The sequence below is a fragment of the Trichechus manatus genome, unplaced genomic scaffold (genome assembly GCF_000243295.1).
Source record: "Trichechus manatus latirostris isolate Lorelei unplaced genomic scaffold, TriManLat1.0 scaffold00001, whole genome shotgun sequence".
NCBI lineage: Eukaryota > Metazoa > Chordata > Mammalia > Sirenia > Trichechidae > Trichechus > Trichechus manatus.
Genome location: NW_004443937.1, coordinates 29,202,013 through 29,229,773, shown reverse-complemented (window position 1 = coordinate 29,229,773; position 27,761 = coordinate 29,202,013). Strand labels below are relative to the sequence as shown.

The window sequence follows — 27,761 nt, the reverse complement described above, 5'->3', positions numbered from 1 at the left end:
TGCATCGCAGATGGGTAGGCTACAGAGGCCCTGGTACCCCATGGGCTCCAGGATGCTGGGGCCCTGTCTCAGGTTCTCTGCTTGGTGGATGCCTGTCTGAGCCCAGCAGTGGCAGCTGTAGGAAGTGCACACATCGTCCCCATGAGGTCAGGGCAGAGTCTTGGCTGTGAAGGTGTCACCACGGCACTACACAGCCGCCATCAGGCCTGGGCTGAACATCTCAGATTCAGGGAGCAGTGGGAGCTCAAAGGAGGCTCAGGGAAGCTACCCAGGAGAGCTTCCTAGACAGGCACTTAGCGGCCTGCACTGGAGCTTTAACTTGTGACCTTAGAGATGGGTCACGGGTGATGGAGACCCGGCCCTCCAGCATTTGCTTTTGAGGTACACAGGAGCGTGCCCGTGCTGACATAGGTCGGCAGGGACACTGGAGTGGCTTTCTCCCCTAGGCCCCTACAAACTGGGCCATTTGGGGTTGCCACCTCTGTGGTAGGGAGCCCCACCTGTCCCCAAAGCATCCTCTTGACTGCGAAGGGAGCCAGAACTTGGGAAAAGATGGAATCACAGGTGGTGAGCTTCATGTAGGTACACAGTCATGGGAACACTGTTATCTAATGATGGCAGCCTGGAGTCCAACCACTGTTCTGGGTGATGTAGGTGAATCTCCCCCTGGCATACCTGATAGCTGGGTTCGCATACTTCCTGTGACAGGGAGCTCACTATCTCTCCAGGAGATGCTTCCAAGATGTGGGAGCCCTGAGTGTGAGAAAGTTCTTCCAGTTCCCCCTAAGCTGGGATATGCCCCTCTGCTCACAGGTACCATCAGGAACCCTGAAATGGATGGGTCATCAGGACTGGCATGGTGTCGGTTGGTTTGGAAATCCACATCTGTTTAAGAGGAGCACTGCAGGACCCTGCCCAGGAATGGCACTCCGCGCACTTTACGCTCCCGTATGGCAGGTCACGCCCTGCCCCAGGGGCTGCACTGGGGAAGTGCGGGAGGGTTGGCACCGCCTGGCCCCAGCTTGGCTGGGAGGGTGTGGTTTATTGTTTTGTGTTGGGTTTCGTGTTTTTTGAAAAACAAGAGATTGAGCCTTTTTATGACATGGATTTTACAGCGTCACGAGGCAGCGTCATTTCCCATTCTCAGCGGCAAGTGTACTTTTTACACTAATTGCATAATTAGACATAATGGACTAATTGCGCTAATGGATGACTGTCAACTAAACTTTAACTTTAAAAACAGGGAGGTGTTGCTGGGGGTGGTGGTGGGGGCTTCGTGCCCCTATGAGTTTTGTGAAGGGAAACCTGTTGGCAAGAGCCCTTCGAAGCTGCCCCTTGGGGCTAAGGGGCCATGGAGGCACCAGGGCTTCCCCACTGTGGCGTCTAGACCACACCCCCCTCCTCCCTGGGAGCCCCCTGCCTGGGTATCTCCCTCCCTCCCCCGCAGAACCTGTCCCCCAGCTTCCCTCTGCCCCCCATCCCCAGCCTCTCTGCTCCTGCCACTGAACAGTCCATTAACTGTCCCTCCCGCCAGCCTTCGGGCCTGCCTTACTCCTACCTAGAGTCGCTTCTCCCCCGCCCACCCCCAGATCTGGCCAGCTTCTGCTCAGCCTTTCAGACTCCACTCGGATGTCCTCTTCCCTGTAAAACCATCCCAATCTTCCTTGATCCCGCCTCCCCACCCCACGAGGACCCGCCCTGTCCTCTCTAGATAGGGAGCCCAGGAGGGCAGGGATGCCGTCTGGTCCATCTCTACAGCCCCAGGCCCAGAGGGCCCCAGGGAGAGCCTAGGGATGAATGTGAAGGTGCCCCCAATAGGGATGTAAGGACACAGGGCTGAAGGTGGGAGAATGGTACCCCTAATGGGCCACCGACCCAAGAGGGCCACATCCTTATCTTCTCTGGGAAGTCAGGCCAGGTGCCACCCTCCCTGCCCCGACACTGCCTATGTGTCCACCATCATAGCCCATGCAGGGCTAGACTGTAATGGCCTGCTTAGGTGTCGGTGACCCCCTCTAGACAGAGGGTTCATTCCAGGCGACCCTGCTCAATATGAGGCTGGTTCCTAACAGTGTGACAACCAGCATCACAATGCACAGACCCTGATTGTGACAGTACACAATACACAGCTGCCAAACCATGGGGCCAGCCAAGCATGGCCACGTGGGAATCTAACATGGCAGCTGGCGAATGTCAGTCGCTGATGAAGCATGTAACTGAGCGGCACATGGCACCCCTGCCTGTGCACCGACTGTGTACTGGGGGCTCCAGGGGCCCTTGCTTTTGCCCCTATGTACACCTTGCACTGCAGCCCCTGCCCCGGGGGGCTCTCAGTCGCACGCCCAGTCCAGTCCAGGGCAGCCAGGTGAGGGTTTTCGTGTGCCCGCTGTAGGGTAGACCCTCAGTTCCTTCAGGAACTGGGCTGCAGGGCTCAAAGCTGGTTGAGTTGGGGGAGAACCTGGTGGTATGGCCTGCCCTGGATCTGTCCTGGGTACTCTTGATGAAGAAGGGTCCCAGGAGCCCCAGCTCCCATCCTTTGGCGGTCCCATCCTCCCATCGATCCACCTTCAAGCGTGATTAGCAACTATGTCTATACCCTTGATTTTCCTTATGAAGGCGGGAGGCAGGGGCAGCAGTCTGGCAGGGTCGAGGCTCTGCCCTGACTAGCTGGCCACTCTCGGTTGCCTACCCCCACCTCCTTTCTGGCCCAGCTCAGAGTCCCTGAGTCAACGCAAGCCCCCTCTCCACCCACCCGTGGTCTCCCCTGATCCCTGACGTAAGTGTACTGCATTCTGGTAACTGATACACACTTCCAGCCCCAGACCCTGTGGCTTCTTCAGGTTGTCCCTTCCCCAGTGTTTACCCATGTGGGCCAGGCCTAGGGAGGCCCAGCCTGCCATCTCTAGCCCACTCACTGCTGCCCCCTTCAGGGGCCTGGTGGCATGACGGCCTGGGCAGTTAAGACTCCCACCCCACTGCTCCTTATGAAACTAGGGAATAGACAGAGAGACATATTGAAGGGGGGCTTGGAGAGCAGCAAATCCCCCAGGGGTCATATCTCAGGGCTCAGCTCCCCCCAACTTACCTGTGCTCTGCCCAGCTTCCAGGCAGAGTGTGGGACCATGTTGCCAAAGCCCCCGCCTGAGACCCTAGCCAAGCCTGAGCCTTTGAAGAGACAGCCAGCGGCAGGACCGAGGCTGCGTCAAATCTTTCTCGTTCCATTTTCTTTCTGATTTAATTTTCCAGAGATTAGGGCCCGTTCACCTTCGCCGCGGAGAGGAGGCTCACACAGCATGTCTGTTTTTATTCCCTGGGATGGGAGGTTGGTTAGTCCATCAGTCTGGTTCTGAGGACCCATCCTCCCCACCATCCTGCTCCAGAATGTCTCTCTCACCTTCAATTTTGGTAATAAATGCAGGGACAAAACTGCACAAGGGCTTTGCATCAGACAGGCCCAGTTCAAATCCCAGCTCAGACTTAACCCCTCTGATCCTCAGTGTCCCCATCTGCTAAGTGGGGATGATCAGAATGGACCCTCCTCAAAGGTTGTCAGAGATCAGCGAGGTCAAGCATGTAAAGCACCTGTCCAGAGTGGCAGAGCCAACACTCAGGTAAACAGGGGCTTCGTGATTGCTCCTCCTCTGCCTTCCCCCCTTCCCCCGGTTTCCACTCCCCTCTCCACCTTCTTCTTCGCCCTGGGCAAGTTGGGTGCTGGCTCAGGTCTAGGCCCCACTGCTGCTGGCTTTCTGAGACTGTACAATGCCTCTCCAGCTGATTGAGGCCTGTCCAGGTCTCTGGTCCCGCGGCCTTTCATCTACTGTGGTGGCTGCCCCTGTGTTACAGGCACATAGGGGATGGTAGCTGGACCCCCTGACTCAGTCAGGATTGTTGGGGGCTGTGGGGATGGGACTAGCTCTGTCTGCCCCTATAAGCATCCAGGCTTCCTTCCAAGGTCGCGATTCCTCCATGTATCCTCCAGGCCCACCTCCCATTAACACAGAGCCACCCAGGGAAACAGGAGGCTGAGCAGAGAGTCTGGGCCCCCTGATGAGGCCTCGGCCCCTACACACACACAGAAGCCAAACCCATTGCCATTGGGTTGATTCCGACTCATAGCAACCCTATAGGACAGAGTAGAATGCCCCATAGGGTTTCCAAGGAGCAGCTGGTGAATTCAAACTGGGTTGGAGTTGGGGCCAGCACTGGGGGAGAGAATGTGAGAGGGAAGTAGAAATGGAGGGACAGGTATCAGTACTGGTTGGGGAGAGGTGGCCATCAGGAGGATGCTCAGGTGAATAATGGCCATAGGTACATGGCACAGGATGAGGGGATCCAGGACTCCTGGGGTTCTGAACTGCCTCCTAAATTGTCTCTCAGGCCTCAGCCCCCCTTGCTCTTCTTGTTCCTCAGCCCCTCTGCCACTGCATCTCCTGCCCTTACCTACATGCCCACCTGGCTCTAGTCAGCCTGTCCCTCTAGTCTGCTGCCCTGTCCCACCGCCATCTTACCACCCCTCTGTGAGATGGAGTCCTGCCTCTTTCTTCCGCATCCCGGATGGCTTGGAGCTGCAGCAACCTGTTGGCCTGCCGGTCCCATCACTCTCCTCGTTCCACTGCCTGTGCAAAGGTGGGGGCCACGCGTCTTCACTGCTCTGGGAGCTGTTGGTTTTTGCAATTAACTCTCTGGGCCAAGGACACTAGTGAGTGTGGAATCCTGCTGTGGTTGTTGAGGCTCTGCACCCAGTGTGCCCTGGCCTTTCTCCTGCTTCTGAGCTGGCCCCAGGGGCCAGGACTGGAGGCTGGGGCTCGGGGGGAGCCAGCCCTAGGAAGGCTTCATGCTCTGGAGCTGCCCTGGGCTCTCCTGGGCTTCCTGCTGCTCCTGCAGATGGAAAGCACCTCCCCAGACCACATCAATGGAGAGATGACCTATCTCTCATAGTGCGACCATCTGCTGGACTGTGTCACTCAGATCTCCCTGGGATACAGGGCTCAGCTCAGGGCCCACCCCAGGTACAGGGGCAACTGGAGCAGGTCCAGGGGAATGATGAGGAGAGGCGTGAGGCAGCTGGGGCCTGCCATCCAAGAGACATAGAAGGAGTGAGGGCTGTTGTACCTCATCTGGAACTGCAGGACAGGCTTGGCTGGCGGCTTGGCCAGCCCCTCTGATTCTGGGATTCTGCCCTCATCTCCCCAGAAACTCCTTCCTCCCACTTCTCTGCCCTTGCTCTAGGGAGGATTTAGATGGGCAGGGAAGGGGCAGGGGGGAGCAGAGACAGTATGAACAAAGATGTGGCAGTGAAAATGAGCATGGACTGGGGGCCCAGAGGTCTACAGGGGCATGACAGGACAGGGGACTGGGGACACAGGGTCAGTAGAAGGGTGGCATGGTAGGTCCTTGGGTAGAAGTGGTCTAGGAGGAAAGCATGGCAGGTACAGCCCCAGGCTCCGAGGGGTCACACAGCTCCAGGCCAAAGTGGAAGAGTCAGGCTAGGCCCAGATGGCCCCGAGTCTACTCTTGAACTTAGAGTTGGACAGATGCATTTGTCCAGGGTCCCCTGCACACAGGCCCAGCGCTTGAGGAGAGATGGAAAGGAGCTGGCCGTGACTATGCCCTATCATCAGCGTCCCCATGTCTGTGCTCCCCCGTTATCACCTCCAGGGCAGAGGCTGAGGTGTTGGAGACAAGGACAAGGTGACCGGGGGAGGGGAGATGGGTTGCCCAGGCAGGCCTGGGAGGAGGGGGTAGGAGGCTGGAAGTGGACAGACCCCAGGAAATGGAGGCTGATGGCTTTGGACAGCCCTAAGTGTGGGGATCTAGCAGGGAGAGGGTGGGGCAGGAGACTGTGATTCCCTCTGCAGAATGCTGGCCATCCTAAACAATAGCAGTAGCAACAATAATACAGGCTCCTCGCCGTATGAATCAGGTGGTCCTCAGTGGGCCTGTGAGATGGAAATTGCCGTTCCCTCATTTAATGGATCTGGAGACTGAAGTTGAGAAATGGTGTGACTCTTGGCTGGGTTGCTGCTTCCCAGCCCTTGTGTCACTTGTTGGGACCCTGGGGTATGGCCCTGCCACCTGGAAACACACTCCCTCTGCAGCCTCTAAGCCCCGGCCCAGACACCATACCAAACTGCAAGGGGCACCCTGGACCCCATCCTGGCCACACAGGGCCCCCCTAGAAGTCTTGTCAGGAGGCCTCAGTGTCCAGCCTCGGATCCTGGGGCTGCCTCTGCTACAGAAGGCCCAGACAGCCCGTGGCAGTACCTGAGAATGACCTTGATAGGGAAGGCTGAGGTTTAGGAACTTCCTCCCCAGCCCAGAGAAGCCAGGCAACTGCGCCCCCTGCTGGCACAAGTGGGCCGGGGGTGAGCTCTGCAGAGACTTCAGCCAGTCTGGCTGTGACTGTGGACGGGGCAGTGGTCCAGGGGCAGGGAAAGGGTGTAGTTTTAATGTCCCAAAACCTGGGAAGGACGGTTCAGGGAGGGTGGGGGACCAGGCTTTACCACTCACAGCTGTGTGGCATTGACCTGCCCTCTCCTGTCTCTGAGCCCCAGTTTCCCCAACAATAAGGCACTGGGCTCCAGGCTCCTTGCGTTTCCCCAGCGACCTGCAGGCTCTGACCTCTCCATGCTGCCTGTCTCCATCCCGGCCTCCCATCTGGGGTCTGTCCTGAGACTGGGCCCGGGGGGCCTGAGGACAGCCTGTCTTGGCGCCCACTTGGGCCTCCATCCTCCTGGCCGCATGGCCAGACCTTGCAACTCACCCCCTAATTGCCACTGCTCTGCAGAATGGAGCGACTTCGCCACAAATTATTTTGTTCTAAGAGCAGGACAAAAAAAAGAGAAGCTGAGAGGGATGCGGGGGCGGGGGCAGGAGGAGAAAATTGCCCGAGTCGGACTGTCGGCGCTTTAACCCTTGGACTGCTGGATGTTGGGTGGGCAGTGGGCAGAGGCTCTGGTGTCGCCCAACCCCCCATCCCTCTGTCAGATGATGGAGACCTTATCTCTCACCATCAAGCTGTCCGTCTCCGACCTTATCTCTCCCCGCCTGTCTTGTCTCTCATCAGCTGCCCCTTCCCCCTTATCTCCCTCTCAACGCCTCCCCTCTCTGTCTCTGCCTCCCTCTGCTTCTGTACAGCCTGGTGACGGCAGTTCAGTCGTGGTGGCCGAGCCTGTGACCTCTGGTGAAGGAGCCAGCTCAGGACACAAAACTCCTGGGTACCTGGATGGGCACATGGACCCAGCCAGGCACAGAGCCGCATGCAGGGGTGTGCGAGGCATATTCTCACACGTGTGCACACACGTGTATGTGCACATACCCCAAGACCCCAGCCACAAACAAAGATGCCCACAGAAATCTGCTCTTAAGATTCACGTACAAGCCCCAGGCTGAGTCTAGAGGCCCTAACCCCACCTCACCCCAGCACACAGGCACCTGCACACACATGGGTGTGTGTAGAGCCATAGTGCGCAGGCGCACACAAATACAGACTGTCCTGTTTACACCCTGAGGAGGAGGGATGGGCAGTTCCATTCCCCTAACTGCCTCTTCTTCCTTGGTCCCCTCCACATATTCTGTGCCCTGAGTGACAGAGGAGCCCCCAGCGCCCAGAGCTCCTGCTACAGTTTCTGCAAACGCCCTGGGGCAGTGCCAGCAGAAACGGATGTGGTTACCTGAGCTGTGTGGAGCTGTACGTGTGACACGTGTGGGTGTATCTGTGTGTGCATGCATGTGTAAGCATCTTCGTGTTGGTATGTGAGTGTGTGATGTGTGCTTATTGGTTCTATCTCCCCCTGCACCATGCCCTGCCCCCTCTGGTGCTCATAGCTACTCTGGACTAGTCATGGGGATGCGGCTTATGGCCCTCAGAGGGGGAATACTGAGGGCCAGAAAAGGCAGTGACACCCTCACCCCATAACCACCATCCCCCAACCAGCCCAAACTGGGAACCTATCCCAGATGCTAGCTGTGGAGCCCACCCATGAGGACACTGGGTCCAACCCCTAGACATCATCCATGCTCCCTCAAGGTAGCCAAAGCTAGGGTGGGGTGGGGGTGGAGGCTGTGCTGAGGTGAGCTGTGCATAGGGGCTATGCAGGGGCCATGGCGTGGGAACATGGGACCACGCCAGCCTCACTACCAGTCTCTGCTTTCTTCCAGATCTACAAGGACAACCGGAACCTGTTTGAGGTGCAGGAGAATGAACCTCAGAAGTTGGTGGAGAAGGTGGCGGGAGACATTGAGAGCCTGCTGGACAGGAAGGTGCAGGCCCTGAAGGTAGGCATGTGTGTGGGGTTGATGAGGGCCAGGCGGGGTGGCCATGCACCGTGAGGGCAATGTCCCTACCCCTTGTGATCATACAGCCCTCTGGGCCCTCTGAATTCAGGCTGAGCCGTCATTGGCAGGCTCAGCTGATGTGGACTATGGGCAGCTGTGGCAGGAGCAGGATGGTTGTGTCTGGAGTAAGAGGTGGGCTGCAGGAGGAGTGACCTGGGGTCTTAGAGGCCTTGTGTAGGCATGAGTGTGGGGTCCACGCAGGCCCCTCCCTTCCCCCTGTTGGACCTGGAGTCCTCCCATTCCTTTGGGTCCCCTAACCTGTCTATGGGTGATGCCCTAGGTGAGCACCTGACCAGGACAGCAGCCTGCTAATGGTGGAGTCTGCCCCTGAGGGAGCCAGGAGGTTGAGCTTCAGGCTCTGATGGAGAGGGAGTGTGGAGAGGCCCTGGATGCCCCACAGAAAGCTGTGGCCATGCGAGATGGGGGGCTGTAGCCCCTGCTCTGCCCATGACCTTAAACATTTCTCTAACCCCCTCTGGGCCTCAGTCTCCGCATCTATACCCAGAGAAATTGTACCTGACAGCTCCAAGGTGCTCCTGGCTCCAAGGTGCTGTGGTTCTGTGGGGTGACAGGGCCCACTGAGCTGCTGTGAGTAGATCTACAAAACTGGCAGTCGCCTGGTACTCAGCCACCCAGGGAGAGCAGGTGGGGAGGGGCATCTGGAGCTGTAGAGTGTCCTGGGCAGGTCATGAGGTAAATGAGGGGGGTGGTCCAAGTGCCATCAGATCAGAAGCCCAACTGCAGCTACCCCCTTCCTATGTCAAAGATAGGTGAGTACAATAAAAAGAAATGGAGTCCTAATACCTGCTACAGCTTGGATGAATTTGAAAACATTATGCTCAGTGAAAGAAACCAGTCACAAAAGATAACATATTGTATGATCCTATTGTGTGAAATGTCCAGAATAGACAAATCCCTTGAAACAGAAAGTAGATTAGTGGTTGCCTAGGGCGGGGAAAGTGAGGGGGCAGGCTGGGGGGTGGTGGTGGAATAGAGTGCCTGCTAATGGATACATGGTTTCTTTATGAATTGATGAAAATGTTCTAAAATTAAATAGTGGTGATGGTTGCTGTCTTAATTATCTAGTGCTGCTATAACAGAAGTATCACAAGTGGATTGCTTTGACAAACAGAAATTTATTCTTTCATAGTTTAGGAAGCTAGAAGTCTGAATTCAGGGTGCCAGCTCTAGGGGAAAGCTTTCTCTCTCTGTCAGCTCTAGGGGAAGGTCCTTGTCTCCTTTCAACATCTGTGGGCCCTGCGTTCCTTCTAGAGATCTCCATGGATCTTGGCATCAGTCTTCCTCTGGTTCTAGGAGGTTCTCAGCACAGGGACCCGGGGTCAAAGGACACACTCCTCTCCGGGCTCTTTCTTGGTGGTAGGAGGTCCCTCCTCTGTGCTTACTTCTCTCTCCTTTTATCTCTTGTACGATAAAAGGTGATGCAGGCCACGCACCAGGGAAACCCGCCTTACATTGGATCAAGGCTGTGACCTGAGTAAGGGTGTTGCATCCCACTCTACTCCTCATGAACATGACCTAATCCTGCCTCATTAACATAACGAACAGCTCACTCCCAAATGGGACCATAACCACAGACATAAAAAATAAAAACCAAACCCGTTGCTTTCAAGTCGATTCCAACTCACCCACAGGCATGTTGTTGTTAGGTGCCATCGAGTCTGTTCCGACTCATAGCGACCCTGTGTACTACAGAACAAAACACTGCCCAGTCCTGCGCCATCCTCACAATCGTTATGCTTGAGCCATTGTTGCAGCCACTATGTCAATCCATCTCGCTGAGGGTCTTCCTCTTTTTTGCTGATCCTGCTCTTTACCAAGCATGATGTCCTTCTCCAGGGACTGATCCCTCCTGACAACATGTCCAAAGTATGCAAGATATAGTCTCACCATCCTTGCTTCTAAGGAGCATTCTGGTTGTACTTCTTCCAAGACAGATGTGTTCGTTCTTTTGGCAGTCCATGGTGTATTCATTATTCTTTGCCAACACCACAATTCAAAGGCGTCAATTCTTCTTCGGTCTTCTTTATTCATTGTCCAGCTTTCACATACATATGATGCAGTTGAAAATACCATGGCTTGGGTCAGGGACACCTTAGTCTTCAAGGTGACATCTTTGCTTTTCAACACTTTAAAGAGGTCTTTTGCAGCAGATTTGCCCAATGCAATGCATCTTTTGATTTCTTGACTGCTGCATCCATGGGTGTTGATTGTGGATCCAAGTAAAATGAAATCCTTGACAACTTCAGTCTTTTCTATGTTTATCATGATGTTGCTTACTGGTCCCGTTGTAAGGATTTTTCTTTTCTTTATGTTGAGGTGTAATCCATACTGAAGGCTGTGGCCTTTGATCTTTGTTAGTAAGTGCTTCAAGTCCTCTTCGCTTTCAGCAAGCAAGGTTGTGTCGTCTGTATAACACAGGTTGTTAATGAGCCTTCCTCCAATCCTGATGCCCTGTTCTTCTTCATATAATCCAGCTTCTCGGATTATTTGCTCAGCATACAGATTGAGTAGGTATGGTGAAAGCATACAACCCTGACACACACCTTTTCTGACTTTAAACCATGTAGTATCCCCTTGTTCTGTTCGAATGACTGTCCCTTGATCTATGTACAGGTTCCTCATGAGCACTGTTAAGTGTTCTGGAATACCCATTCTCAGTGTTATCTTATCCATAATTTGTTATGATCCACACCGTCAAATGCCTTTGCATAGTCAGTAAAACACAGGTAAACGTCTTTCTGGTATTCTCTGCTTTCAGCCAGGATCCTTCTGACATCAGCAATGATATCCCTGGTTCCATGTCCTCTTCTGAATCCGGCCTGAATTTCTGGCAGTTCCCTGTTGATATACTGCTGCAGCTGCTTTTGAATGATCTTCAGCAAAATTTTACTTGCATGTGATATTAATGATATTGTTCAATAATTTCCGCATTCACTTGTATCACCTTTCTTGGTAATAGGCATAAATATGGATCTCTTCCAGTCGGTTGGCCAGGCAGCTGTCTTCCAGATTTCTTAGCATAGATGAATGAGCACTTCCAGCTCTGCATCTGCTTGTTGAAACATCTCAGTTGATAGTCTGTCAATTCCTGGAGACTTGTTTGTTGCCAATGCCTTCAGTACAGCTTGGACTTCTTCCTTCAGTGCCATCGGTTCCTGATCATATGCTACCTCTTGAAACGGTTGAATGTTGACCAGTTCTTTTTGGTGCAGTGACTCTGTGTATTCCTTCCATCTTCTTTTGATGCTTCCTGCAATGTTTAATATTTTCCCTGTAGAATCCTTCACTATTGCAACCCGAGACTTGAATTTTTTCTTCATTTCTTTCAGCTTGAGAAATGGCAAGCGTGTTCTTCTCTTTTGGTTTTCTATCTCCAGGTCTTTGCACATGTCATTATACTTTACTTTGCCTTCTCGAGCTGCCCTTTGAGATCTTTCTGTTCAGTTCTTTTACTTCATCATTTCTTCCTTTTGCTTTAGCTACTCGACGTTCAAGACCAAGTTTCAGAGTCTCTTCTGACATCCATTTTGGTCTTTTCTTTCTTTCCTGTCTGTTGAATGACCTCTTGCTTTCTTCATGTATGGTGTCCTTGATGTCATTCCACAACTTGTCTGGCTTTGGTCGTTAGTATTCAATGCGTCAAATCTATTCTTGAGATGGTCTCTAAATTCAAGTGGTATATACTTAAAGTCATACTTTGGCTCTCCACAGTACGACAAACTGACAGACACATGGGGGAGCCACAGACACAGAGTCTTGGATTTATGACACATCACAAAATGGAGGATAATCAGATCACAGAATGGAGGACAACCACACAATACTGGGAATCATGGCCTAGCCAGGTTGACACATATTTTTAGGGGGGGGACACAATTCAATCCATGACAGTTGCACAACTCTCATTATATTAAAAACCACTGAACTGTATACTTTAAATGGATGGATTTTATAATATGTAAATTATAGCTCAATACAGCTCTTTAAAAAAAAAAAGATGAGTGAGTTCATACTAGCCATGCCCAGGCTCAGGCCAGGGTCCTGCAGCATCAAGTCAAGGCAACCACCCTAACCTAGACCCCCACCACATCCAGGCATCAGGATAGAACCAGAATCCCTTCCCCAGGAGCTGGGCCTTGCTTTCCTCCATGGAGTCCTCTGCCTGCCCCTGGGACCCAGGGTCATGGAATAGAGAGACACTGAGATCCTGGGACCAAGGGCGCAGAAGAGGTGGACCCTGAGGGCCTCCTACCCAGTGCAGACCCAGAGCTGGGTCCAGCCGCAGCCCAGCATGCAGGACCTCCTGGTGGAGGGTGCGGGGAGGCAACTGAGGAAATGAACTGTCATGGGCAGGAGGCAAAAGCCAAGCCTTCAGTGGGGACAGCCAACTCCTGCTAGGGTCTCCCCTGATCATGGGAAACGTTCTGATCACCTCTCCCAGCCAGCACATCGTACCCCACGTCTTTGCCTCTGCTGGAACTGGGCTTTCTCTCCTTCTCTGTCTCTTTGTTTCTCTCTCTCCCCCTCATTTCTAGACCCCTTGCTTGCATGCTACTTCCTTGCTTTGCTGCCCCCCTTCACAGTTTGCAAAGTGCAAGCCACCCAGTCCCCAACTTGTGTTGGGACAGTCTGATAAATTGGAGAAGGATCATCCTTCATGCCTGCTACCCACCCAGGTTTCAGGCCTGGTCACCTCAGAGGACGATACTGAGTGGTGACCGTGATAGACGCCCAGCCCACCCTCCACACATGGAGCTCAGGGCCTAGCCCTGGCTGTGGTTCCTCAAGAGCCGCAGGGCTGGAGTCCCTCCCCAGGCCCCTTTCCCCTTCCAGGGGTAATGATCAACCCTGACCACTGGGTAGGGGGAGGCAGCCAAAGGCCTGGGGCCCTGCTCCCACCTCTCTTCCTGCACCCTACAAGCCAGACCCTGCCCCATAAGGCAGGACAATTGTCTGTCTCCTTTCCACTGCTCTGCAGCCCAGCCCATGGCCTGATACACAGTCGGTACTGAATCCAAATTATTTTCAATGGAAAAAACAATGAGGGAAGGTGCCCGTTGACTGGGCACTCACTGTGTGCCGAGCCTATCACACATCATCTAACAACAGCCACGCAAGGGAGACCCTGCTACCCCTACTTCACAGATGGGGACACTGAGACTCAGAGGTGCCGTACATCAGGTCAGGATGTGGCTAAGTCAGGATTTGCACTCAGGTCTCTCTGACCCTAAGCCGAGCCCTCGATTCCCCACTTTATTCCTGAGGTGGGCACAGAGCCCTCCCAGCCGGCTCCTGCTGCAAGCGCCCCCTGGCTGCAGGCCCTCAAGACGCACCTGTCCACATCCCCAGTAGCGGGGGGAGAACCACCATCCCCCTCCTGGGTTCTAATTGTTCCAAGATGCGCTTTGGTCTTAATTACGTTTTAAATTTGCTTTTAATCAAGTTCTGGCCCTTTTCTCCTTTCCCACATTTGTTTGCAGCCTGAGTGTGTATGGAGGGAGGGGTGTTGGGGGGCTGGATCCCCCCTCCGCTACGCCATTGTTCCTCTCTCCCTGGACCCCATCCAGTAATCCAATTTAAATCCCCTTGCTCTGGTCTGGAATTTTAATTCGGGGCTTGCAAAGAGGGAGCTGAGCAGCACAGGCTCACCAGGACGGAAGTTCATCGTCTCGTGTAATCAGAGACAATCAGATGTTTGTAACGAGTTTCTCCAAGCTGCATAGGCTAGTTCATGGGGCTGAGTCAGGCAGGAGCAGCCAGGTTGGGGGGCCTTGCACACAGGCAACCAGCATTCCCAAGTCTGGGAAATATGCTGGGACCTCAGCTTCTGAAACATGGAGAGGAACCTGCCTTGGAAGTGCAACCACCCAGGGAGCTGGGGCCTCTAAGCCACGGCCCATACTCGGGTCTTGAGTCCCAGGAGGGGTAGGAGGTGCCTAGGGGACAAGGCCAAGGGCCTTGTGGCTGGGGTAGGGTAGGGGGGATGGGAAGCCTAGGACCAGGGCAGCCAGGCCAGAACAGGTCCTAGAAGGACTTCAGTGTGGGCCAGAAATGTGCTCTCTCTAGTGAGGCCCTACTACCTCCAACCTCTAACAAGCTAGGGCAGTCGAAAAACCTGGCTGGGATGCAGGACCCGGAGCCCTCAGCCCTGGGCTTAGCCTCTGTCCTTCCTACCGTGCCCATGTTTCCCATGCTCCTCCTCAGGTACGTCCCCCTGTCCCAGGGGCCAAGGCCTTCCAGCTGTTCTGCCTTTGTGCCTGCTGTTCCCCTTGCCTCCATGCAGGTTGGAATCATGATGCCCAGGCTCCACCCCACATCAAGTACGTCAGGTTCTCCAGGAGCGGGCTGGACATCATCATTTTTCAATGCTTCCCAGATGATTCTGTGTAGATTCAGCGTTCAGGACCTTTCCCCTAAAATGGCAGAAATAATTCCTTCCCATGATCACTGGCCTCTTTCAGAGTGACTGCCTAGTGTCAGGCCTATGATGAGCCTGAATGCTCAGGATCTCTCCACATCCTTGCCACAAGCCCATGGGCTACTGCTCTTATTCCTATTTTGCATGAGGAAACCAAGCCTCAGAGAGGTTAAGCCACTTGCCCCAAGCCTCACAGCAAAACCAGGCTTGGACCCAGGCAGACCGCACAACACTGCCCTCCCCTGTGCTACCATTAGTGGCCACATGGCACTTGCTGCCCACAGTGGGACAGGGCTGAGGGGAGAGGAGATGGAGCAATGTCTCTTCTGACAAGGACTTGCTGTGTGATGACCTAGTGACCTTGGGCAAGTCTTTGCCCCCTCCGTTTCTTCCTTGCACCCTGGAGACTCTGAGCACCCTGTTCCTCCCAGTGAGGCTCAGATGGACGGGCAGGGGGAAGTACAGCTTTGGCCATGGCTCTGGGGGCTGCAGCAGGCAGCGTTCCCACCATCAGTGGCCTCTCTGGGGAGCAAGTATCATTTAAAAGAATAAAATTAAAAATCCTTCTGCACGCAGCTGCCCCGTTTTTGCCGCTAATGGCCACTTAACCCAATTAAACTGACGCATTGTTGGCAGTGTGGCCAGGTCTGTTCAGGAACTGGGCTGTGGGCTGGATGATCAGAGGAGCAGGAGGTATGCACTAGGGAGGGAGCCAGAGAGCAGGGGCTGTGGTGCAGACCACCCCACTTTGTCAACCGGTCTCAGGAGAGAGAACATTCTGCCTCGCTCCCACTTGTTCACTGCTTCCTCTCTTAGGCGTTGTCTAATGCAAGGTTTCTCAACCCCAGCACTACTGACATTTTGAGCTGGATAATTCTTTGTCGTGGGGGCTGTCCTGTGCATTGTAGGACGTTTAGCAGCATCCTTGTCCTCCACCCACTAGATGCCAGTGCTCACCACTTCCCCAGTTACAACCACCAAAAATGCCTCTAGGTATGGCCAACTGTCCCCTGGGGGCAGAATCACCCCTGGCTGAGACCCACTGGCCTAATGGGACAGGGAGATGCTGCCATGATAAATAGAAGCCCCACAGGCAAGGGGACTTGGGGACCTGTGAGAAATGCAGATGGAATGGGGCAGTCCCAATAGGAGGAAGATCCCTTTAATCCAAAGGGGCAATAGAGAAGGCTGCCTGGCGGAGGCAGCGAGGATATTGCGGGAAAGTTTGGCATTGAGGCAGCTGGAGGCCAGTTCAGAGCTGGGCCCCCTGATGCATTCATTGATGGGGGTTAGACAGTTTCAGCCCCTGGAGGACAAGGCCAGGGGTGGCACCTACTGCCAAGGCCTGGCCCAGGGTAGGAGCCTCATGAGTGTCTGCAAAGCAGATGACAGGACTGTGGCTCTGGGTTCTAGCCAGAACTCAACCTCTGGCTTCTGACTTCAGACCAGAGATGCTCTAGAAAGTGTGATAACAGTGGACAGACAGGCAGGGGATTCTGTAGAGTTGGCTGCCTCCACCCACCGTTCTCTGAGCAATTAAAAGGTGTTTATGTGGGGCTGGCAGTGGCTTCTGCCTCCCCTCCATTACAAACATTAAGAGATCTTGACCCCTCCACTTTCCCTCTTTGGAAAGGAGCCGCAGCCACGTGGAGCCAATTAGGCGCACGCGTGGGCGCCAAGGGCCCAAGCAGCCTTTTCTCCCTGATTGCGGCATTTACGGCTGATTATTCTCCCCTCACCCAAACAGCGCTGCCGCTTCCTGGCAAGATGCCACTGCCACCCAGAGGAGCCAGCTGGGGCCCCCGGGGATGGGGTGAGCAGAGAATTAGTGAATGGGAATTTGTTGAGCACCTATTATGTGGGAACCCTTGGGATCCTCCACCTATGGGAGAAGGCGAACAGAGAACCGGCCAGCAAGGAGATAAAAAAGGGGCCTTGGGTGGTGATAGGCGCTCGGGGGAGATGGGGCAGCATGCTGTGGTGGAGAGCACCACTCAGAAATGGGGGTCTGAGGGAGCCCCTCGGAGGAGGTGACCTGAATGTGTGTGGAGGAAAGGGGAACTGCCGTTCACTCCCCACACACCTGAGGGGCCTGGGGATCAGCGTGCACCTAGGACAAAGACACAGAAGCTGCTCCCAGAAACCAGTGGGCGTGACGGTGGGAACAGCCTCCCCGCCTGCCTCCCCGCCAGATGGCCAAGAATCCAGGGACCCGTCGAAGACCTTTAGGCTGTGCTGGCAAGGCAGGGAGCTGGCCTCCTTGGGAAGGTCAGAGGAGACAGTACAGGTGAGGTGTGGCTGGGGTATGGCCAAAGAAGAGTCCTCCAGGAAGACATATCATCCCTCACCTTCCCCCACCTGCTCGAACTAGTGGTGGTCTGACAAGGGCCTGGTCAGGCCTAGCAGGCCTCAGGAAAGGCCGGGTCAGGGATTTGGGGCTGGGATGCCCCCTGTGGAACAGGCCTCTCTCCTGGGTCCTTCTCCCAAGGGGCAGGTGGCCGCAGAGCCCTCAGGAGGGATCGGAAGAGCTGTGATCATTTCCTAGCATCCTAGCCAAAGAAAGGGTCTAGGTGGGCTGGGGTGCAACGTCACTGAGGCCCACAGAGCCTGGTGAATCAGCCTTACACACTCTCCACCCCACTGCTGAGTTCTCTGGAGCAGCTGAAAGTCAGAGAGGAAAGGCTGAACACAGCCATGTGTCAGGTCAGGAGGCTCAGTATCCCACTCGTCCTGACCAGCATCACCCACCTGCTGTGGGGACACCTTGGCTGGAATGCCCCTGGCCCAGGTATCACCCCAAGAGGGGGTGTCTGAGCCACTCCAGCCCAATGGCCCTGCCAGATATGTGTCCTGTGCACTCCATTCAGTCTCCCATTTGTTCCCTTGCTCACTCAGTCATTCAGCAGTCCTTCTCCACTGCCCCTGGCCCGGCCCAGCCTGAGGTCAGGCGTGGTACTAGTCCCCACTCACTGTGGGGCAGAATTCCCGTTTTACATATGAGGAAACAGAGGCTCAGAAACTGGATGGCAGCCCCAGTCAGTGCCTGGCTGAGACAGGGTCACAATTCCCCTGCTTGCCCCGGCTCCTGAGACTGTTGCCCCTGCCCAGAGCCCCCAGAGGTTGGAAGGAAGCAGAGTGGCACTGGTTGGGACAGAGGGGAAGCCCAGGCTGGGGGAGGGGGAAGGTGAGGGTACACCAGGCAGAGGGCAGAGCACAAGCAAGGGCCTAGAGGCAGGACTCAATTGGGAGATGTTGGGGAGCATCTGGAAAGGATGACAAACCAGGTTGCGGTGGTCCCCAGATGCAGGCCAGGAGCCAACATTTGAGTTCCCTTTTTAATACCCCTGCACGCTGCCCACCACAGGAAGGGGAATCTAGGGCATGGGGCTGGGAGTGGGAGGGTGTCAGCAAAATGGAGAAAAATGAACCCTGGGCCCAAGGGAGACACAGTGGGCCCTACTCCCCAAAGAAGGGCTGCACTGAGGGAGGATCCCCTCAGCTTCTGCCCGCCTCCCTGGGGGTCCCAGTGAGGAAAGGGGGTGGATGCTAGGAAGCAGAATGAAAAGGCCTGCAGGTGCCACAGGGACAAGCCAGTCTAATTTAGGATCAGAGAAGAGAGGAATTTAATTGAGTTTTAATAACATCTGGCCCTTTGTTCTGAAATCCTCATGTACGAGGGCTGGGAGGGTGGGGGTGCATCGGAGGTAGGGGCTTCTGACTGCAGGGAGCCAGACGGCAGGCTTCGTGCTCCCAAGGCGCAGAGCGGCTCATGTGGGAGGGGCGAGTCTAAGAGGACAGCCTGGAGGAGGTGGTGTATAAGCTGAGTCTTGGAGATCGAGTGGAATTCCCAAAGGTGGAAAAAGGGGGAAAGGAAGGCATCCAGGCAAAGCTCCCAGCCTGAGCACTGGCCCAGCGGTGAGTGAGCAGAGCAGGGTCTTCGGAGGTGAGAGCACTGTGGGCCCGGGAGGTGCAGCCTGTGCAGCGGCGTTTCCACTGGAGCAGGGAGGGGGCGGGGAGGTGATGAGGGCAGGGCGGCGCGGGACTCACCGCCTGAGTTCTGGGGTGGTACTGCACATGCGCAAGCAGGACCCCCTCGCGGTGCAGGCAGCCTGGAGTGGCCAGTCACCTTTCTCACTCCAGTTTCTGTGGCTTAAAATACGTAGCGAACAATGCCTCCGCTGCGGCAGAGGGCACCTGCGGGAAAAGTGAGCCCAGCTCACAGCGGGGCTGGTGGGGAGGGCACGGTGCCACAGGCCCAGCCCCAGGGTTGGGGCACTGGAGTGGCGAGAAGGCCCCTCTGCTTTCCCTCAGGGAACCCTCAGCTCTCTTTTCCATGCCCACACCTGGAAGCTGGACCAGGCCCAGTTGCCATGGTGACCCTGGGCAGGGTTTCTTGGAAGAGGCCGCATGACCCTGGTTCATCACATCATGGGATACTAGGGCCTCGGGTGCGCTTGCTTCCTTCAGCCTCTGTTTACTGAGCACTGCGCACCTGCTGTGTGCAGGCACCGTACCAGGTGCAGGGAACCGTGGGAGTAGACTCGCAGGACCCGTCCCTCAAGGGGTGCAGATGCTGAAGGTCACAGTGATGTGATCCACGTGGCAAAGTGCATAGCCAGGGTGGCGAGCCCATGGGGGCGCTTGACCAGGCCTAGAAGGGACCTTTGCCAGGGTTTTAGCCAGGTGAACGAGAGTAAGGAAGGAAGAGGGTTCAAGGCAGAGGAAACAGCAAAATGCAAAGGCCAGAGGTATAGGGGAGGGCACAGTGTCTGCGTGCTCGTGTGTATGTACTTTCGTAGTGATGGGGTGTTATTGCCCTCTGGTCTGGCTCTGCAGAACATGTGCACAGAGGTACCTGGAGACAAGTTTCAAGGTAGACAGGCCTGCGTGGGCTGTGTCCATTGCAGACACCCCTTGTTGGGATCCAGCAGAGACCTCGCCTGGTGGCTGCAACCCCCACAGTCCTGACCTTGCACCCCAAAATGAAACTTCTGGCCACAAGCCCCCCTCAGACAGGTGTGACGCGGTACATGGTGCACATGACTGGGTCCAGAGCACTGAAGGTGGCCAAGTCAGGGGTCTCACCCACCGCTGTGCTGCTGTCCCCACTCTGCACTCGAGCAGCACCGAGCTCTTGACAAATCTCTCACACTCTCTGGGCCTCAGCTTCCCTACCCTTACAGTAGGAACAAGTGTAGCCCCAGAGGTCCGTCATCAGAGTTTGCACCGGGCTTTGGTGCCATTGATTCAGGAGGGATGCTCATGGGGGTATCATATAGGACAGGCCCCATGGACAGGACTGGCCTGTGCTCCTTGACCCTGCCCAGCATGTGGCCCGACCGTGGGCTGCAGGACCTCATGCCAGGCCTCCCTCCTGGGTGCAGGAGGGGTAGGACTGGCCTCATCAAGGCCCCATCCCCATCTCCCACCTCCGTGGGCCAGGCTTTCTAGGCTGTTCAGTGCTTCCTGCCTCCTGGCACAGGCCTTGGGGCCCTCGTTTGAGAGGCTGGTCACGGTTGTCGGCCCTTTGTGCCAGCCTCCCTGTGTTTGCCCACTCTGTGCCTCTGCGAATGGGAGTCAAAGCATGTTTGCTGTGTCAACACCAGCTGGATCCCAGTTATCAAGAGAGCCGAGGGCATGAGGCCCGGTCTGCCAGCTGCCCAGGGTTCAGTTCTTCTCTGCGCAGGCAGTCAGGTTGGTTCGTGGGTAGGCAACCCCTTACCTATGCCCCACCCATTCACCCCACAGGACCACAGGACATGGGCCAGGTCTGAAACGAAGTGTGGTCCAAGGTGGGGAGCAGGACTTAGAAAGGGCCAGCAGGGGGAGCAATCTTCTGTTAGTGCAGCCCAGGGGGGCTTCCTCACAGAGGTGGCATTCAAGCCTTTGAAGACTGAGTATGGAGTTTCCCCACCCCTTCATGCAGCGTCGCTTTGATGTCCCGGAGCCCCAGCCATCTCACCCCCTGCATTCCCAGTCATCAGGCCCAGCAGTTTCTGAGGAGAAGAGGTCTCAGTGGTCAGACAGATGAATAGACAGACAGCAAGACAGTGTCAGGGCAAGTGACCAGAACTCCAGGAGAGGACCTGAAAGGATCATGAACTGGACAGACTGATACATCTCATCCATGTGTGAGTAGGGGTGGGGCAGCCACAGCCCTGGGAGGGCAGAGATGGGCAGCTTCTGGCTGGTGGCTGGTACTGAGAACAGAGGCCCAGAGAGGGGGAGCTACTTGCCCTAGGCCTGGACAAGAACCTGGGTCCCCTCATTCAGTGAAGGCTATTCCACCACCTGGGTGCTGGGTCAGTTGGCCACAAGGCAGGGCAGGGTCTCCGAATCCTGTTTACTCCCGGGATGGGACCCCACCCACTTTATCAGTGAGTTTTCCATGAATGGGCCTTTCAGGGTGAACCCCTCAGGAGACAGGCCTCCAAGGCATGGGCCAGGTGGCTGGATCAAGAGCAGAAGGGCAGCTGAGGTCACAGCTGTAGCACTGACACCCCTGCTGTATGTCCTTCGCTGGTGATTTCCTTTCTCTGAGCCTCAGTTTCCCCATCTGTAAAATGGGACAATAAGAGTCACCTGGCAGGGTTGCCGAGAAGATCACCTGAGCTGAGATGGGGCCGGAGCGTCTTCCTGTGCACCTGTAGTGCCCAGAGGCTGCAGAGCTGGTGAGGAGAGCACCCTGGCGTGGGAAGCTGATGTTCTCCCACACACACTCAGTCAGCAAGGAGAGTTGGGAGGAGCCTGTCTCAGGCCCAGCAGGAAGTAATGGGCATGTGAACAGAGAAAATGGACCCATCTGTGCTCAGCTGATGAACAGCAGTGACAGCCCAGTTAATGATATGGAGCCGGCTCCACTGTCCTCTGGCTTGGAACATGTGTTGGGGGCCCACTGCGAGCGCCTGTGCCCCTGCCCTGAGATACCAGCTTGCAGTGGGAGGAGGGGAGGGGAGGGGTCCTTGTGAATCTCCTTCCCCTGTGTGTGTGTTGAGGGGGTGTCTGGGGACGTGAGCGTGTAGATTCTCGTGTGCGTGCGCACGCCTGCTCACTTTCCTGATGCTACGACTCCCACGTGGGCTGGGACCAAGCTGTGTGACTGACCTGAGTGAAGAGGTCACCACCCCACACCCCATGGCCCAGGCAGAAGCGCTGGGTTCCACCGTCCCCCGATGATGACGCTGACCTTTTACGGCCACCCACGTGCATACCTGGGCCTCCTTTTTATCAAATGTTCTTCTGCTAATCTCATCTCCCTATGTGACTGCCAGGTAATTAGCTCATTTTGCAAAATATTGCATCTGTCATATTTTCCCCTCTGGTGTTTTCGTTTCCCAGCAAGGGGTGGGAGGGGATGGGGTAGAGGAAGATTCCTGGGTGTGGGACCACCTCACGGGTCAGCTCTGACTCCATGCCCTGCACCCAGGGCCCCCACACACACTGACACAAGCACCCTTAACACATACCCCCAATCCAGAGCCTGGTGAGCAGGAGAAAAGTGGGTGGGCCGGAGGGTGTCCAGAGCCTACCTGGTGTCAGGAGGAAGGAATGTGCAGGCTTGGCTGAGTCCTGTCCCCAGGAGCACCCCCACACACCTGCTCACCCCCAGGGACTGCTCAGGCCCCAGCTGGGCTCAGACAAATTTGATACTAAGTGTCATTGCCCACCCACAGCCCAGCATGTGGTGGGCATGTATGTGGCAGGCTGACTGGGGCGAGTAAGGGACAAGGGGGCAGCACCCCGGGATGGCGCCTCTGCTCGGCCATGCGTGGATGGTGTGCGGCATACACGTGATTAGCAGTCCCCATGATCCTCACTGTCGACTGTCTGCCCACCCCTGCCTGTCAGACGAGTTCCCACAGCTGCGGACTGCCCTAGACTCCTGCATTGTCCCCCCCACCCACCCACCTACGAAAGCCAGGGCCTAGCCCAGCTGTGAGGTGGGGTCTGCTGGGGCAATGAACCATGGACAGGGCACACATGGAGCCCCTAATGAGTCACACATAGCCCAACCCCAGCCAGGAGACCCCAGGCCTCGTCCTCCTCCCTGGGAGCAGACACGTTGGTCCTCCCTGCACCCAGAGGTGGGGCCAGGCAGAGGGAGCAGCCCAAATATTTAAGCTGTTCTAGCTTCAGAATTTGGTGCTGCCCTGGCCCAGCCATCACTGCTGAGCCCCACAGCCCCACCTCCCCCAACCCACGCCCGAGATGGAAAACCAGAGGTTGCTGAAGCCGCGTCTGGACAGAGTCTCAGTGACACTCGTCTCCCCGGCCAGAGCCTGCTACAAGGGCTGGGCTCTGAGCCCTCAGCTGGCGTGGCCTACTTTCCTGCTGCCCCTCTGCCCCCTGCCCCACTTCCCTACCTTCTCTTGCTGCGACTCCCTCAGGACTTGAATTCTCTTAAACTTTTAATTAAAAACATTCTCCTTTCTTCCCCCAAGGTTTGCTTCCCTGTGATTTTCCTCTTAGAAGGAGAAGTGGGGGGAGTAGCAGGCAAGAAGTGGGGACAAGGCTTCCTGGGTCCTCATGGGCAACCTGGGGGAAGCCTTCCTGGGTCCTCATGAGCAACCCCCGCCCAGGGTAGGCTGCCGGCTACCCCCTGCCCTGTGCCACCCTCCCTGGCTTCCTGACTCTGCCAGGGGAGACATCTCTGAAGGCCCCAGCACTGCATGTCGCTGCCAGATCCCTCACCCACCCTACCTTATCACTCAGGACTTCATGGCAAGTGCAAGTTAGACAGGCCAGGATTTCACCACATAGAAGGAGCCTCCTGCTTTCCTTGAGGGCACCGTAAACTCCGGCAGCCTCAGGCCCACTCCTGAGCCTGTGGGTCACAGGGTGGGGACGCTGCCTGCAGGGTTACTCTTCAGCCAAGATGCAGCTTAGGGCCTCTGGGTCACGATACTTCGCATGTAGAATTCCCAACTCAGAGCTAAGGGCACAAGGCTAGGTCCTGGCTCACGGTGTCAGGGTCCCAGGGATGCTGAGGACACAGGTCCTGATGTACAGAAAACCAGAACATCATCTCTAATCATGGGGCTGGAGGGGGGCTGGCCCAGCTCCCCCTTCCCCAGATAACTACCCATTAGCCTGTCCCTGAGTCTAGAGGGAGATACCACCATATCCTCAGGTCCCCATTTCAGGGCTGGAGCCACTAACTGGAAGTTCTTCCTTGCGCCAGACCACGATCTCTCTTGTTGAAGTCTAAGCCCGTTTCTTTGGCTCCACTTCCAGAGAACTGCCTGGCCCTCGTGGAGAGCATCAGGATGCCCCAGAGAAGGGGCAGCGATGGAGGCATTGGCTCCTGATACCCCCGCCTCCTGATACTCCCAGCATGTACCCTACTTTTCAGACCCCAAGGCAGCCCCACTTGGTCCTAGGAGTTGTCAGGGAGACATCCCCATGGAGGTGGGTGGTACCATAGCAGGATCTGGGGGTGAGATTGAAATTGGGTGAGGAGGGGCAGGCATGCCAGGTAGGGGCACAGCGTAAGCAAAGGCAGAAGGTGCTCTGGGCAGGGCACTGGTTGGGGGTAGAGGCAGTGCAAGGCTGAACAGATTGAAAGGGAAGTGGGAGGCCTTGAACCCCAGATACAGAGATTTAGACTCCAGGCATCGGAAGCCCCAGCAGCCTCTTGGGTAAGGCAGTGACATTATTCATTCATTTTACAAATATATGTTGACTATCTCCCAGGCAGTGCCCACCTCCCCTGCAGATGCTCCGGGGCTCTGGGGGTGACGGAGTTGGGGTGATCATAGGGGAGGAGCCTGAGCATCCCCTACAGGGTGTGGACACAGCCTCTTCTGGCTCTTCCTGCCTCTCAGCGCTGCCTTCTCCTCCTGGCTGGCACCTCCAAGGGCCCATTAATTTTCAAACCTCATGCTGGTGGGGGTGGGGAGCTCTTCCTCCCGCAGCGGCATGTCTTGGTGCTCCCAGCCCCCGTCATGCCAGGCTCTACCCATCTGTCGATTCCCCAAGCATACACAGTGTCGACTATGTGCCAGACCCTATGCTAGGCACTGGGGATTCTGCAGAGACAGAGGCAAACCTGGCCCTCCTTGGGGTCCTTGGGGTCCAGGTGGGAGGCAGAGGGTAGTCAAGTAATGTGAGGATGTGTAGTGGGGTGTCAGGGGTGTCAGAGGACAAACACACAGAGAGGCAAGGAGAGGGTCCGGGTGAAGATCTCGGCACTCTTCCCCCACATCTGCAGGGGCAAACTCGGAGCCTGAGCAGGGGTGAAGGCAGTGAGGAGGAGGAGACGGGCTTTCCTCCTGGATCAGGGTCTGAGCCCCATCTCCCAACCTGGGCCACAGCTTCCCAAGGTTCTGGGGGTCTCCCCTCCCTTCTTCCCAGCCCTGCCCCTACTGGGAGCCTGAATAGGCAGAAGTCTCCCCCAAGGGGCAGGGTGCAGCGCTGTAGAAACCTGTGCCAACTGAAAAGATACCCCATGCCCAGCAGGGTCTGCTGAGCAGTGCCTTTGGGCAGGTAGGGGCTGGGCACAGCAGGCAGTGCTAGATCTTCCTGGGTTCACCAGCCCCTGGCCACCATGAGCCACTGCTGATGTCATAAAAGAGAACCCCAAGTGCCCCTTAGAGTTTACAGCAGTGGTGGTGGGGCCTGCGTATGCCAAGGAACAAATGGAATGTGCGCGCGCGCACGCTCTCACACACATGCTAATGGGGGGTTGCCTGTGTGACTGGGGCATGCCCCGTATGCATGCTAGGTATGGATCTGGTGGATATGCATGCCCGGGTGCATGGCTGAGGGGTGGGCCAGGGTCTTCATGACAGAGCCTGCACTCACGAATGTGTGTGAGAGATGTGTGGTGTGGGCTGAAAGAGTCTGAAGAGCTGGGAGTGGGAGGGGAAGGAAGAGCCTCCCGCCTCAAAACTCCTGCTACGCCAACATGGCCCATCTCCCTTACAGACATTTGTGTAGGCATGCTTTGGGCACCCACAAACGTGTATTTGTACAAAACCCATGTGCATATGTCCCCTCTTCCCTGTCTACAACCACACAACCGTACCCGGACCTGTGCTCTCATGTGAGTGCACAGATACATGCAGTACATGTCCATGAGTGCATCTTGGTCCATGCATGCCCACATGTGCATATACTTATTCCTGCTTATAAACCCCCTGTCACTCTTGTGTGGGCAGCCCCATCACAGAGCAGGGGGCAACTGAACTGGGCATTAGGAGGCAGGAAACAATTGCCCAAACAAAGAAAGGAGGAGAATGGCATTCCAGGCAGAGGGAATGGTATGTGCAAAAGTATAGAGATGTGAGTGTCATAATAATCAGAGACATTTATCGAGTCCCTGTCTCATGCATTTGAGCATCTGTGCAGCCAAGGCCCTTACATCCATTCATTCATTCATTCACCAAATAGTTATCAAATGCTGGATGCTATGGTTACTGGGATGGAAAAAAGAGCCTGCTGGGAAATTATAGGACAGGGCAGTGAAGTCCTTGATGAGGGGCACATGGGTACTTGTGCCTAGCCAGGACTGGGGCTCGTTTGTTGATTCATTGTTGTCGTTTATCGATATTTGATTGGTACCCAGTCTTCAGAAGCCTTCAAAGCTGGGAGGACCCTTGGCGGTCCAAGTCTACACACTTTATTACATAGATTATATTATTACTATATAGACTAAGCTCAGAACCCAAGTGTCCAGGGCTCCTGTTTCAGGAATGTAGTTGTATTGAGTAAAGCAAGGCTCGTCCATAGCCAAACCCAGCCCTGGACTCATACGGGACTTGGTCCCTCTGCACAGCACCTCCTGCAACACAGAGGTGGAATTGCAGCTTCAGGAGCCCACCCTGTCTGGGCTCCCTCAGAGTGGGACATGTCCTTCTCAGGCCAGCAGTAGTGTCTGGGGACATTGGACATGCCTTTGGGCCTCAGTTTGCCGCTACAGAATGGAAGCATGATTCCTGGCTGGCCTGCCTGCCCCAGTGGGCGGTTGAGAATGGGGAGTGCTGGCTCCCATGATGGCACTCTCCGAGGCCAAGGCCGTACTGCTCGTACTGGTACTGCTCGGGGGATGTTGGGATGCTCACCCGCGCAGTAGCAGGAACTATGGCTGGCTTCCCCGCCTCCTCCCTGGCTCTCAAGCCATCCGTCACTTAGAAATTCTCTTCATTTCTAAATAAAATGATTTGTTAATTTGAGTGAGTGATCGCAGGCGTCCGAGCCTTTTTGTGGGTCCGGGAACAGCTTGTGGGCTCCCGGAGCCCCACGCCGCCAGCCTGATGCGGACTTGGAGGGGTTGTTTTTGATTTAAATGTGAATTGAATGAGGAGAAAAATGTTTCTCTTGGCAATTCCATAGGAGCTCGCTCTTCTGACAGATGTTGGAGTTTATTATCCCATCGGGCTGGCGTTTTGTCGAGCAGAATTGCTAATTATTTCAGAGGCCCGGCCACAGCCGAAGAGTGGAGGGAGGTGGCGGGTGCTGCTTTGGGCAGCATCTGTCGACAGGCAGGCACTGGGACTGTAGGCCCAGCCTGCCACCCCTTTCCTCCCCATCCACGATCTGCGGACATTTAGGGGTGGGGGCTCCCCTCCTTGGTTTTTGCTGCTTGGAGTACCCTGGAGGAGAGTGTGTCCTGTTCTAGTTAGTGCTGCTTTGGCCTTGGGGTAAGGACTCTGGGAGGTCACTCATGGGGTCTTGAATTGCTTGTGTGTTTAATGGGTTCAGGGAGTGGAGGAAGGAAGAAGGCTGCAGAGAAGCCAGTGTTTTTCTCTCTGTGGGAAACCTACCGCTGATTGTGAGGGCCTGGGCAGGGAGGGGCTGTGCTTATGCAGGGGTGGGGCTGGGTGTCTTTGTAACGGGGGCTCCGGCGGGCCTGTGTGGGTTCGGCGTGACTGTGTTTGCATGTCACAGGCCACCTCTCGTGCCTGCATGTTTCTGTGAATTAGATGTCTGTGACTTTGCAGCAGGGGCTTCGAGGTATGGCTCTGTCAGGTTCTTTCTGTCTCCA

At 55.7% G+C, this 27,761-nt stretch overlaps 1 protein-coding gene across 3 annotated transcripts in view; it reads left to right on the top strand.

The window, feature by feature from the left end:
• CACNA2D2 (calcium voltage-gated channel auxiliary subunit alpha2delta 2) overlaps positions 1 to 27,761 on the top strand; it is a 149,454-nt gene that overhangs the window by 69,641 nt on the left and 52,052 nt on the right. For all 3 annotated transcript variants that reach the window (XM_012557603.1, XM_012557576.1, XM_004368569.1), the window contains one exon: positions 8,161 to 8,277. In XM_012557603.1, coding sequence (XP_012413057.1) covers positions 8,161 to 8,277 — 117 coding nt within the window. The remainder of the gene's footprint in view (positions 1 to 8,160; positions 8,278 to 27,761) is intronic.